General features: G+C 43.7%; 1 protein-coding gene across 2 annotated transcripts in view; it reads left to right on the forward strand.

Annotated features, from left to right (window-relative positions):
• Nucleotides 1–13486, forward strand: part of COL11A1 (collagen type XI alpha 1 chain) — a 299743-nt gene that overhangs the window by 240541 nt on the left and 45716 nt on the right. For both annotated transcript variants that reach the window (XM_080648023.1, XM_080648024.1), the window contains 7 exons: nt 20–64; nt 199–252; nt 354–398; nt 3523–3576; nt 7759–7812; nt 10794–10847; nt 12974–13081. In XM_080648023.1, coding sequence (XP_080504149.1) covers nt 20–64; nt 199–252; nt 354–398; nt 3523–3576; nt 7759–7812; nt 10794–10847; nt 12974–13081 — 414 coding nt within the window. The remainder of the gene's footprint in view (nt 1–19; nt 65–198; nt 253–353; nt 399–3522; nt 3577–7758; nt 7813–10793; nt 10848–12973; nt 13082–13486) is intronic.

The following is a 13486-nucleotide window of genomic DNA, read 5'->3' on the forward strand; positions in this document are numbered from 1 at the left end:
GTCTGTCTGTCTTTGACAGGGCGTCGCGGGCAAGCCGGGCCCTCGCGGGCAGCGCGGTCCCACGGTGGGTACCTGACGTTCCTCCACACTGTCATTGCGGGCTTAATTTTCCGAGACGATGTTCCCCAGAAATAAAAATGCCCCCGGCGCCCCCGGCGTGGCGTGGCACAGAACCACACGGTCTTCTGTTCTTTGCAGGGCCCTCGGGGTTCCAGAGGAGCGCGCGGCCCCACCGGGAAGCCGGGTCCCAAGGTACTGTCCGCGCCTGTCTCACGGCCTTCGCTGTCAGTGCTCCACCGGGGACGGTGCCGGGAGCAGCAATCTCACCGCACTTTTCCTTCTGTTATTGGCAGGGCACTTCGGGCGGTGATGGCCCCCCGGGCCCTCCTGGCGAGAGAGTAAGTATGAGACGGGCACATCACACAGAATCGGGACGGAGATTTTGCAAGCGATTGCATTTCTAGGGAAGGGAACGTGTCTGCAGCGCAAAATCCAGCGGGAGTTGAAACATGCCTATTCTTTTTTTTTTTTTTTTTAATATATTTTATTGATTTTTTACAGAGAGGAAGAGAGGAAGGGATAGGGATAGAGAGTGAGAAACATCGATCAGCTGCCTCTTGCACGCCCCCTACTGGGGATGTGCCTGCAACCAAGGTACATGCCCTTGACCGGAATGGAACCTGGGACCCTTGAGTCTGCAGGCCGACGCTCTATCCACTGAGCCAAACCGGTTTTGGCAAAACATGCCTATTCTTGAATGGACTCCTCTAAAAGAAAGCTTCCTCTTTCTACTTTTTATTTATTTATTCTTAATCCTCAGCTGAGAATGTTTTTCCATTGACTTCTAGGGAAGAGAGAGGGAGAGACAGAGAGAAACGTCGATGTGAGAGAAACACATCGATTGGTTGCCTCCTGCACGAGCCCTGACCAGGGCCCAGGCCGGGGAGGAGCCGCCAACCTTGTACGTGCCCTTGACTGGAATCGAACCCGGGGTCCTTCAGTCCGCAGGCTGACAGTCTAGCCACTGAGCCAACTGACTACGGCATCTTTCTATTTTTAAAAAAGATTTTTACCGATTTTTAGAGAGAGAGGAAGGGAGTGGGGAGAGAGAGAAACATTGATGGGGCTGCCTCCTGCACACCCCCTACTGGGGATCAAGCTCACAATTCAGGCGTGTGCCCCGGCAGGGAATCGAACCAGCGACCGTTCAGAGAGCACAGGACGAGGCCCAAGCAACTGAGCCACACTGGCCAGCGTTCATCTTTCTTTGCACACAGGTTATATGCTACCGATTTTTGTCACAGAAACGAGAGCAATAACACGTGTAATTGGTCCAAGATGTCACTCTTCAACTCAAGCCAAAATAATGTTTTTTCTTTTAAATGGACGCATAACACCTCTGCCTTCTTCGCTTTGCTTGTGTTACACAGTGATGCTCATTGTGTCCATGAGCTGGCCAGCAGCATGATGCTGGCAAAATGCAAGCTCCCCAGGGCCATTAAATCACAACCCATATGCACTCAAATCAAGATGAAACATGTATTCCAGTAACAGAAAAACTGTTTATTTCCAGTTGATGTAAAATCAACCTAAATACCCATGAGTATGCATGCCCTTTATTTTATTTTAGTTTTTTTGGCAAAAAGGATCATTTTTGTAGTCAGAGTTTGAAAAGCCAATCTCTTGAAAGAATTTTAAATATTAAATTGAATTACTGTGAAAGAAATTAGACTTATTTTAAATATTCTATAATTATTTTTAGTATTATGCAATCATAGACATATATTTTTAATGTTATTTTTTGAAATTTATAAAGAAGTTTCACAAAAATATCCTACAATGTGAAACTTGAAACTGAGAATAAGTAATTTTTTTTTTTTTTTGAGTAAAGTTGGTATTTGTGACAAATGTCAGATGAGACAAAAAAATAAATACTTATAGTCATTTCCAGCTTTGGTTTATATTAAATTAAACTTTCTACTAAATGTTTCTCACTATTGAACTATCCTCAAAGTAAGTCTATCCTATACATTTTAAGCTCATAAATAATACATACATTTTGAAATTTTTTGTGGACCAAATCATGTTAAGAAGAAGATCCAGTCAAATTAATTAAGATGGCTGACTCACTAAATGGAGTAGAAGCATTTAAGAAATCGTAGCCCAACTAGGAATTTGGTCTTTAAAGCACAAACTAGTTTTTCTTTACGTATTACTTGTGCTTTCCAAAACTTCATCATCAGCCACGTCTTTACCATTTTATTTTGGAGCACAGCACGGACCCAATAGCACGCTTATGTGTAATTGCAAAAACTCTTCGAGAATAAGAAGAGGGTATTTTGGAGATAAAATTAAAAGCTGATCCAAAAGAAAAATTTTTGTCAAGGAAGCTGGGAACAATTTTCAAGAAACGTTTATACGTGTTTTAAATACATGGAACGTATTTCTTGTCTTCTGTGGAGTTGGTGCGACATTTCCTCCCTAGTGTGCCCTCATTCTCTGCAAAGGATTTTTGTGATGAACTGTTTTGTTACATCTTAGGCACACAACTGAAAAGTGATAGAAATAATATACAAATGTAGGATATCCTACAATTAAATATGATCACTCATACTCAATTATTTGCAGCTCAGGAGTGCCTGTTAGCAAAGACTTGGTTAATACAGCATTCGTTTGGATCTGAGATGACCAGATTTAGCAAAAACAAAACAAAACGAAATCAAAATAAGTAAAGTAAGTGAGACATCCAATTAAATTGGACTTTTACATAAACAATGAATAATTTGTGACATAATTATGTCCCTTGAAATATTTGGGACAGATTAAAATTATTCATTATTTACCCAAAATTCAAATTTCACTAGACACTGGGTATTTTATCTGGCAATTCTCATTGCGTTTCAATACTGTTTTTACAGAGATTGTATGTATTTTTTACCCCACCTGGAAACTCCTGATTAATTCAGAAAGCATATGTCAACACTCTCTTGTGGAATGTTATACAGAAAGACCCAGTGTTTCATCTTTGTTTTGTCTGAGGAAGTGAGGGAAATGAGATACAACCTTCAAAAGCAGCTGTTTTAAGTACAGAGCTGAGTGAAAGGCGTCTTCTCTGGTCTTTTTGAGGAAACCACGTATGTGTTTCCTCTTAGTTGATATGACTAGAGCCAGAATGTTTAGAAAGTCCATTTAAAAAATAATTCTTCTCGTGGGGGGTTTGGAATTGACGTATCCTCCTTGTCAGTTGCTTCTAGCTGATGTGAAAGGCAGAGAACTGTGTCCGGACCCAGCCGCGGCTCACACTTGCCTGTGAACGTGCTGTGTGGCTCTGGGCGCTGAGTCGGGTGAAAAAGCACCCCCTTTGCCCTTAGCTGAGCACAGGTGGTCTCGCGTGTTGCCACGGCCGTCAACGTGGTGAGGACGGTACCTGCTCCGTGTGCTTCCTCTGTGGACACATACCGCGAAGCATCAGGCGTGTTGTAAGGCGTGTTCTCAAATGTCCCCCCTGCTCTTGACTTCCAGGGCCCGCAAGGACCTCAGGGTCCGGTTGGATTCCCGGGACCCAAAGGCCCTCCCGTAAGTGTCAGAGTTTTTCTCTCTCTTTCTTCGCTTGAGGATGTGTTGACATTTTTGAGAGTCATCGCTTATATTTGAATCATTCTTCGGTACACACAGTGATGACAATTCCGATAAAAACAAAGCTTCAATGAATAACATCGAATTCTACAGATATTTTCACTTTGTGATGTTTACTGAGTATTTCTGGTTAGAATGTAATTACACCTTACTAAATATTCTTTCCAAGTGTATCAAACACTAGAACAACATGAATATTATTCTCTCTCGATGACTCCTCTACCGCCACTAATGTCACTCATGGCATGAAAAACTGTGATATCCAGTGTGTCCTTCAAAATACGTGTGGGCCGCAGACTTCTCGCTGTGTCCTCGCTGGCGGAAGGGATGAGGGAGCTCTCCGGGGCGTGTGTTCTAAGTCACCAATCCCATTTAGGAGGGTTCCACCTTCATGACTGAAGCACCTGCCAAAGGTCTCCCCTCAATAACATCACCTTAAGGGTTAAGTCTTTTTAAAAAATACTGATTTCAGAGAGGAAAGGGTGTGTGTGGGAGGGGGGAGAGAGAGAGAAACATCAATGATGAGAGAATCATGGATCGGCTGCCTCCTGCATGCCCCCTACTGGGGATCGAACCCACAACCTGGGCATGTGCCCTGACAAGGAATCAAACCGTAATCTTCTTAGGTAGACACTCAACCACCGAGCCACACGGTTCAGACAGGGGTTAGGGTTTTAACATACGAACTTGGGGTGACACAGCCTTTGGGCCCTAGCACCACCTGTCGAAGGAGGCTGTTCTGAAGGTGTGGTCCTCGGACCAGCACGTCAGCACTCCTGGGATTTGTTAGAAATGCAGAGTCTTGTCCCAGCCTCACTCACCGGCTCAGAGCCCTAGGGGAGGGGCCTCGGGTGTTCTTAGCAAAGTCTCCAGGTAGTTCTGACAAAGGCTCAACCTGTTCACCACTGTTCTGGTCCAGACTTGAATGTGCACACAGATCACGTTGGCACCTTGTTAAAAATGTGGATTTTGATTCAGTAGGTCTTGGGTGCGTTCAGTACAAGTCTTGCAAAAAGGAACTGTTCAGAACATTCTAAATTAAGATGTTAAAATTTTTAAGTAAACGTTATATGTGATTACATTATATATTTAAACATGTTGAAAATAATTTATAAATAATTACATATGTTCTCCAATTCTTACTGAGTTTGAACAGCCCTCTATTTCACTGTTACTTTCGAATGTTGCTTTAGCTCACATCTTCGGAAGATAAATTATTTATTGTGAAACACTGACTTGAATAGTAAATGTTAAGGCAGTCTCTCGCCTTCTACAATAATCTTCAGACAGTATGTACAATCTACACAGACACATGCACAAGTATGTTTAAACTGTTAGTTTAACACTACAGTTTTATTGCTGCAAACAGATCAAGAGCAGATTATCTGCATTACTGTATTATAACCGGATTCATGCAAATAGCTAATATTAAATGTAGGGTAATGACTACACATAGGATTCTTTTCATGAATATTTTGAAGCCACGTGCATAGACCATGGTTTTAGCAACACAGAAACTAGGGTCATGTGTAACGTCCACATTATCCCACCATTCATTTCTGTGCGTATGTTTAAGAATGGTTTCCCTTCATGCAATGTAATTTTACGGTCAGAGAAAGCCGCTTGACCCACTTTCCCTCAGACTTTTTTTTTTTTTTAAATATATTTTATTGATTTTTTACAGAGAGGAAGGAAGAGTGATAGATAGTCAGAAACATCGATGAGAGAGAAACATCGATCAGCTGCCTCCTGCACACCTCCCACTGGGGATGTGCCCGCAACCAAGGTACATGCCCTTGACCGGGATCGAACCTGGGACCCTTCAGTCCGCAGGCTGACGCTCTGTCCACTGAGCCAAACCGGTTTTGGCTCCCTCAGACTTTTTCAGCCTGTTCTCTCCTGCCTTTTCCACCAGTTCGGAGCCATTGGTCACGCCTGCGTTCTGCCTCCACGAGGCGTTAGAAGTGGAGATGCCTCCACTTGGGCAGAACGCACTCTTGTTGGAGAGGCAGGCCAGCGCCGAGGAGCACAGCGTTCACTGCAGAGCAGAGTGGTTTTTACACTCTTTCTCTGGCAAGTGAGACATGAGAGCATGAGCTAAAAGCACCCTCATTTCTCCGGGATGCATTTTCAGGGTGTTGAGGAAAGAAATGCCTTCATCTCTTTGGTAGAGAAGGAAGGCATGTGGTTGGAGGGTTAGAGCACCCTCCTCTTCCGGCAGGTTCATCGGTTCATCTTCATGGCAATCACGAAATGTATTCTGTGTACACACAAGATGCACATACACATGTACAAACATGGGTTATGGATCGAGTGCTTGGGATATTCATGTTTAGAATGTTAATGTCATGTCCATGTCAGCATACAGTGTCCCCACTTCGGGTAATTTATAACTTGAGGTGATGAAGATCTATAATATGACTGTTATAAGATACATTCTATTTACAGAAGAGGAAAATTCAAAACTCGGTGCCTAATACATAGATATGTCAAATTTGCTTTGGAACGAAGGGATGGTAAAACGGCATCGCATTTTGGGGGCCTTGGTTAAAAGCATTCCAGTTTTGGTTTTGGGGGAGGATGGCATCAGAATCGCTGGAAGACACGAGTCAGTCCCTGAACAAGCCATGATCTCAGGAAATATCGCAACAGCAGCCCTTAACTAGCGCTGTTAGCTCACCTGGCGACCCGTGTGTCCCCAGCGATGAGATCAGGGAGCAGATGGGTACGAGGCGAGGCCAGGAAACTTCTTCCCGAAGGGCTGTAGCCGAGCTAGAAAAAGGCTCCTTCCAGGGAAGAACGTGATTGTCAAAATGAGCTTATTTCTAAATAAAACCCTTAGTCCAACTCGACATAGAAAAAGCATGATATTGCAAAGTAGATTGATGTACATAGTGCATTTATTTAAACAAATACGGAGATGTATTTAAATGATTAAATGTCATGAGAAGTATATCTGTCATCATTAAAATATTGTTATTAAAATGGTGGTTTTTCTTCATTTATCCAGAATGGCAAGGCTATTTCTGCCTACCTCTAGTAAACATGTCTTGAAATGTGAACTTGATCCTTAGAATGGCTTCTGAGGAGGATGAATAATTCCTAACGCAGTCTAGAGAAGCAATCTATTTCTACTAAGTGTCTAAAACGTAGGCACCTCACTGAGTTGTTTACTTTAAGTACTTCGTTAATTGCTTCATTTATTTCTTCAGTCATGACGGAGAGAGCAGCCTCTACGGAAAAGTGACAGCATAGTATACTGCCCTGCTCTCCAGCGCCTAACAAACACGATGCTCCAAGAAAATCGGAGCAATCCGACCGGGGAAATCGGTCCTGAGTGTGTCTAGAATTGAGCGTAGTACCTTCTTTCCTTTTCTTGAAGCAATTAAGAGGCAACTGCCATTGTTTAGAACCGTGGTCAGCAAACTGTGGCTCGCCAGCCACATGCGGCTCTTTGGCCCCTTGAGTGTGGCTCTTCCACAAAATACCACGGCCTGGGCGAGTCTATTTTGAAGACGTGGCGTTAGAAGAAGTTTAAGTTTAAAAAATTTGGCTCTCAAAAGGAATTTCAATCGTTGTCCTGTTGATATTTGGCTCTGTGGACGAATGAGTTTGCCGACCACTGGTTTAGAACATAGAGTTTGTGTTTCTTTTCATTGTCAGTTAGAAGCTCAGACCACCACTAGAGGGCACTGTCTCTCCTTTCCAAGTCTTGATGGGTTGAAAATTGATCAGCAAAAGGAGGGCAAAATATACTCATATTTCAAGTACTAAAGAACTAACATTTTTGCAAAAATAAAAACAAATATATGTCAATATTCCTTTTAAATAGGTAACTACTAAAGAAGAGAATTGAAATGTAAAATGTTCAGATTAGGGTTGTACAATTTTTTCTTGGTCTCAGTTCAGGTAGAATTATCCTAAGATATATACTATATATATACACACACACACACACATATATATGTATATATACGTCATATTACCATATATAAAATAAACAGAACATAAAAAATACAATATCTTAATGAAAATATAAGAAAATTCTCTAACATATTGCATGAGACTATACAACAAGTCATACATATTCATCACATGTGGCGTTTTTATTTGTGATTTCAGGGACCACCTGGGAAGGACGGCCTGCCAGGGCACCCTGGGCAACGTGGAGAGACTGTAAGTGTCCCCCCTTCTCTGATTAAAATTGTCCATCCCTAGCACCTCATCATTTAACAGAAAGCTACTTTATTATTTAGCAGCTCAATTACCAGGTTAAGGACAACGGAGAAATCGATTCTATTGAAACTCTTTTATATATCTTTTATATATATTTAATGATTTCAGAGAGGAAAGGAGAAGAGGAGAGGGATAGAAACATCAATGATGACAGCGAATCATGGATCGGCTGCCTCCTGCACGCCCCACACTGGGGATTGAGCCCGCAACCCGGGCGTGTGCCCTGACCGGGAATCGAACCGTGACCTCCTGGTTTATAGTTCGACCCTCAATCACTGAGCCACACCGCTGGGCCTACTGAAACTCTTATTAAAATATAAATGCATAAATAGAACCATGTTTGTATCTAAACACCTAAAAGAACAGACTTGAGGGTATGGTACGTTCGTTGATTTGCTTGTCCTTATGGTCAATTACAGCATCTTGGGATGAGCTGATGGGGAAGACCCCATTATTTTTTTTTTTAATATATTTTATTGATATTTCACAGAGAGGAAGGGAGAGGGATAGAGAGCTAGAAACATCGATGAGAGAGAGACATCGATCAGCTGCCTCCTACACACCCCCCACTGGGGATGTGCCCGCAACCAAGGTACATGCCCTTGACCGGAATCGAACCCGGGACCCTTCAGTCCACAGGTCGACGCTCTATCCACTGAGCCAAACCGGTTTTGGCGACCCCATTATTTTTGTGACGCCTCCACCTTGGCCCTTTCACTGAAGTCTTTGTTTACAGGTATATTCCAACCAACCCCATCACCTTCCACTCTCTAAAGGAAACACACTAAAGTAAGCCATGCAGGTGACACAGTCTTCCCTGCAGAACAAAAGGATGCAGCACTTTCTGATGTTGAAACCACAAGGCTACAGTTGGTCTGGAACGAGGTCAAATGCATCCTCTTGCCTCCAGTGGAACACTATGAATGGGGACATGTAACTGCATGTTGTTTGAAAGCTATGAACAGTATAACATTGAATACATGACTAGGGCAGCGGAACACCGGAAGCTCAGCTATGCCTTCCAGATCCTGGTGGGTTGGTGGGTTTACTCTGCCACCATCAAAAACCAGGTGTCAGGCTATGCCGGTGGGATGTGAGTTTAAACAAATGATCGTGGATTAGCATGTTGACTTGGAATCCCATGTTGCTTCTCATCGTTGGTTAATTTTATCCAGATTTCTTAGGGAAACCACCACACAGACTACCTTTGAGGATGAGGCTCCAGAATATTCTAGGGCAGTGGTTCTCAACCTTCCTCATGCTGCGACCCTTTAATACAGCTCCTCATGTTGTGGTGACCCCCAACCATAAAATTATTTTCGTTGCTACTTCCTAACTGTAATTTTGCTACTGTTATGAATCGTCATGTAAATATCTGTGTTTTCCGATGGTCTTAGGCGACCCTGCTAGCGATTCTCAACCTGTGGGTCACGACTGTAGAGCCTAAGACCATGGGAAAACACAGATATTTACATGACGATGCATAACAGTAGCAAAATTACAGTTATGAAGTAGCAACGAAAATAATTTTATGCTTGGGGGTCACCACAACATGAGGAACTGTATTAAAGGGTCGCGGCATGAGAAAGGTTGAGAACCACTGTTCTAGGGCATTCTGTGAGCATGAAGCTGTATTTGGAGTCCCATCGCAGTCCACCATAACAAATCTGAAAACATGATGATTTTCTGCGTAGTCTTGTGTCATTCACCAAGTGACAGGTCTTGGTGTAAGAACTTTTTCGCTTTCGTCAGACTGTAAACTTCAAAGTCTTGGATTTCAAAAATACATTTCAGAATGATTTAGTGAGACCAAAGAGTAAAATTGGTTGGGTTTTCTCCCGGGAAAGATAGCTACATGAGGAGCATAAAATAAACCCTCTAAAGAAAAATCCACATTCAAATTTGCAAATGCACTCTCATTTAAATATTGCAGTCAATCATTTTTAACCAAGTCCTGGTAGAGCTATGTGGGAATAATTCTGTAATATTCCCAAAATGTCTGTGAAGGGAGGGATACCTAGAGAATTTTCATTATAAAATCCCTGTTGTCTTCAATTTAATAAGAGCTTCTGCTTTTCTCCAGACTAACCATATTATATATTTAAATTTAAAACAAAGAGGGAAAATAACGTATTAACTAATGATTCTAGGATGGATGTTCTCATTCAGTAGTTTCTCCTAGACAAAGGCTAGCATTATTTCTGGAAAATTGTATTTCAGATTTCAAATCCACTTTTTAAAAAAAATATATATTTTTATCGATATCAGAGAGGAAGGGAAAGAGAGAAAAAATTATCAGTGAGAGAGAATTATCCATCAGCTGTCTCCTGCAGGCCCCACACTGGGGATCGAGCCTGCAACCTGGGCATGTGCCCTGACCAGGAATGGAACCGTGACCTCCTGGGTCATAGGTCGGCACTCAACCACTGAGCCACACTGGCTGGGCTCAAGTGTTCTTTTTATAAATATAATTTTACACCGTGTTTATTTTACACGATCGTTGGGATGCAGGAAGGAGAAGCGCTTTGACATCATAGACTTGTAGACGTATGTCTGCGTTCAGAATCGGGCCTGTTTGGGAGAACGTCTGACAATCGTCACTGATTCCGCCCGTGAGCAGTGCTGGGTGACAGTGACCTGCTTTGACCTGAACAGCGGGCTGAGGACATATTCCCACTCCAGGGTCATCCCAGGGTCTTACTCCGTCTTCTGAGCTTATGGGAGGTCCCCATTGGACTGGCAGGTGAAATAAGGCACGTGGCGAATTTTGAATTTTAAGGAGATCAGGGAAGTGATGACACGCTAAGTATTTTAGCCAACAGGGACTTTCTTTTCGTGAGCGGTATTCCATTGTCCCGGGGAATTTGAATTCATGCGTCGTACCCTGTAGAGCTCTAATGGATTATGCTTTCTCTCTTTAGGGATTTCAAGGCAAGACCGGCCCTCCTGGGCCCGGGGGAGTGGTTGGACCACAGGTACATCCCAACACTTTGTTCCCCTAACACGTCTTATTTTCCTGTTTCTGTTTCCACCTCTGCCCAGCTTATTAGGATTGAAAATGAGGTATTTTTGTATTTCAGATAGCATTATAATATATGCATCTTGCTTGCATCAAATGAACTCCCGCAATTATTGCTTAGCTAAAGTGATTTCTAACTGAACTGAATGAGTGAAATAGAAAGAAAAATAAGAAAAATAAGTCGGAAAATTCACAGCGTAGTGAAAGTTTGGCCATGGCAGCATCTGCTAAAAACCCCACAATGCCTTGGTAATGAGGTCAGCCATCCCCTTTTCCCGGAATTTCAAGTTACAAAATGACTTGAATCTTCTGAGTGTAAATTACTTTTAGAAGTGGATTAGAAATAGAAGGCTTTGACCCAGTTTTATTCTAAAAATGTAACATTTGTAATATATTGTATCTTAAGATTTTTGTCTTCATAACAATGATTTTAGCAGGTGATAGATTGAGTATGCATCTTCACTGGATTATTTTTATTGGTACTTTTGGGAAAGAAAAACCAGTGGCCTGTTTCAACTGTAATCACATTTTCATGTTAAGACAAAGGGTGTGATTTAAAAGGAGCAATATTGATTGCAGTCCTTGCCAGCCACTTTTTTTTTTTTGGCACAGTTGTGTGAATCACTGCTCCTTTTAGTCTCAGTGGGGATGGCCATTAAATTGGATCCATTTTACATTCCTTACTGTTAAATTCAGATCAAAAATTGAAGGAAAATTTCCTTTGGGGGAAATGATTTCATATTGATGGTAAGTTGGGGACTTGCAGCAATATACAGGGTGTCCCAAAAATGTATATACACTTTAACAGCTGATAGCTCGAATTTTAAAATGAAATGTATTTAAACAATACTGCCTTCATCATTATTCAAAGTGTGTGTATACATTTTTTTTTGGGGGGGGGCAGGGGGAGACACCCTGTGTAATTAAAGGAATTTAAACCTAAAAATGTACACTCAAATTCGGGGCATCTGGTTCTTTGTCCGAGACCGAAAGGTAAGCATCAGCGGCATCCTCAGGCTCATTAGCATCTGCACTCAGACTCTCCTCCCACAGCCACAGCATCTGCGCACTTTGCGTTTGTGCATCTTTGGTCTCGTGCCTTCCCGGCGCCTTGTTCTCCGCGGAGACAGAGCGCTGGTCTCCGCTCTCTGGCTCCACCTGCGAGCTCATTAAACTCTCACCACAGAGCAGTCTCACAGGGCTGCGCTCGGGGACACGTGAACGGCCTGGCATTTTCCACCGTGGCGTTTGCAGCCGTTTCAGGCAGCGGGTGATTTGTTACGGCCTTTGGGCGGGAGGAACTGCCAGCCCAAACCCATGGCCTGAGGGCCCCGGCCGCTCGCCAGCCTTTGCCAGATGAGTGTAGATTAACCACAGGGAGGGCTCCCCCCCCCCCCCCCCGGGGACATTCCCCGGAGGACCACGCTGGTGGTGTGGGTTCCTGGGAACCTGAGCTCAGTTTCCAGCCGTGATTCATTGAGCAGCTACCATTGTGGTACCAATGGCTTTCTTCTTTTTCACTCCTGTTTGAACCCTTAGACAGAGAAGGGGACAGACTAGAGTTAGAAACCTAGTTTTTACAGCACTCAGGCTGACCTCGCTCTGAAGGCCTCTGGTATTGAACAAAGAGAGCAGCGCTTTCCATTTTTTTAAATATATTTTTATTGACTTCAGAGAGGAAAGGAGAAGGAGAAAGAGATAGAAACATCAATGACGAGAATCATTGATCGGCTGCCTCCTGCACGCCCCCTACTGGCGATCGAGCCTGCAACCTGGGCATGTGCCCTTGACCGGAATCGAACCTGAAACCCTTCAGTTTGCAGGCCGACGCTCCATCCACTGAGCCACACCGGTGGGGGCAGCTCTTTCCATTTTGAATAGATTTAGTCCACGCCATCCTTTCAGACTCCCGCGGACACGGCCCGGCCCGCGCTCGATGGGAAGTGTTCTGTGGGGCGTCCTGAAAGTCACCGAGGACAATAACCGTCATGCAGATGAATGGGAACGATGCACTCTTTGGGGTTCGTGTTATCTTTGCAATAAATGAAAGAACGATCTAACGAGTTCTCCCTTTCCATTGAGGGGCCCACTGGCGAGACTGGTCCCCTGGGCGAACGCGGACATCCTGGCCCTCCGGGGCCGCCCGGTGAGCAAGGCCTTCCCGGCGCTGCAGGAAAAGAAGGCGCAAAGGTACAGGTGCTCGGGGGTGTTTTGGCCGACAGCATCGGTCTGCTGTTCACTTCAGCTCCGTATCACTGGTCCAGCATTGGACTAACTAGCCAGCCGTGGGCCAACTACGGCCCGCGGGCCCGATCTGGCTGTTCTATCCGGTTCTCTTGCTCTCCCCTCCGCTCCTTTACTTTGAATTTATATTAGTTCACACAAACTAATTAGTTCATCCATGCTTTTGTTCCGGCCCTCCGGTCCAATTTAAGAACCCATTGTGGCCCTCGAGTCAAAAAGTTTGCCCACCCCTGAACTAGCCGGTGGTGGAGTATTCCAGTGAAAGTCAGAAACGTCACTGAAATATTCACTTTGCTGTACTTCAAGGCATAACCGAACCATGACATAAGTTAGCTCCATTGACTATAAAAC

Source organism: Plecotus auritus, assembly GCF_963455305.1.
Source record: "Plecotus auritus genome assembly, chromosome: 12".
Classification (NCBI taxonomy): Eukaryota; Metazoa; Chordata; class Mammalia; order Chiroptera; family Vespertilionidae; genus Plecotus; species Plecotus auritus.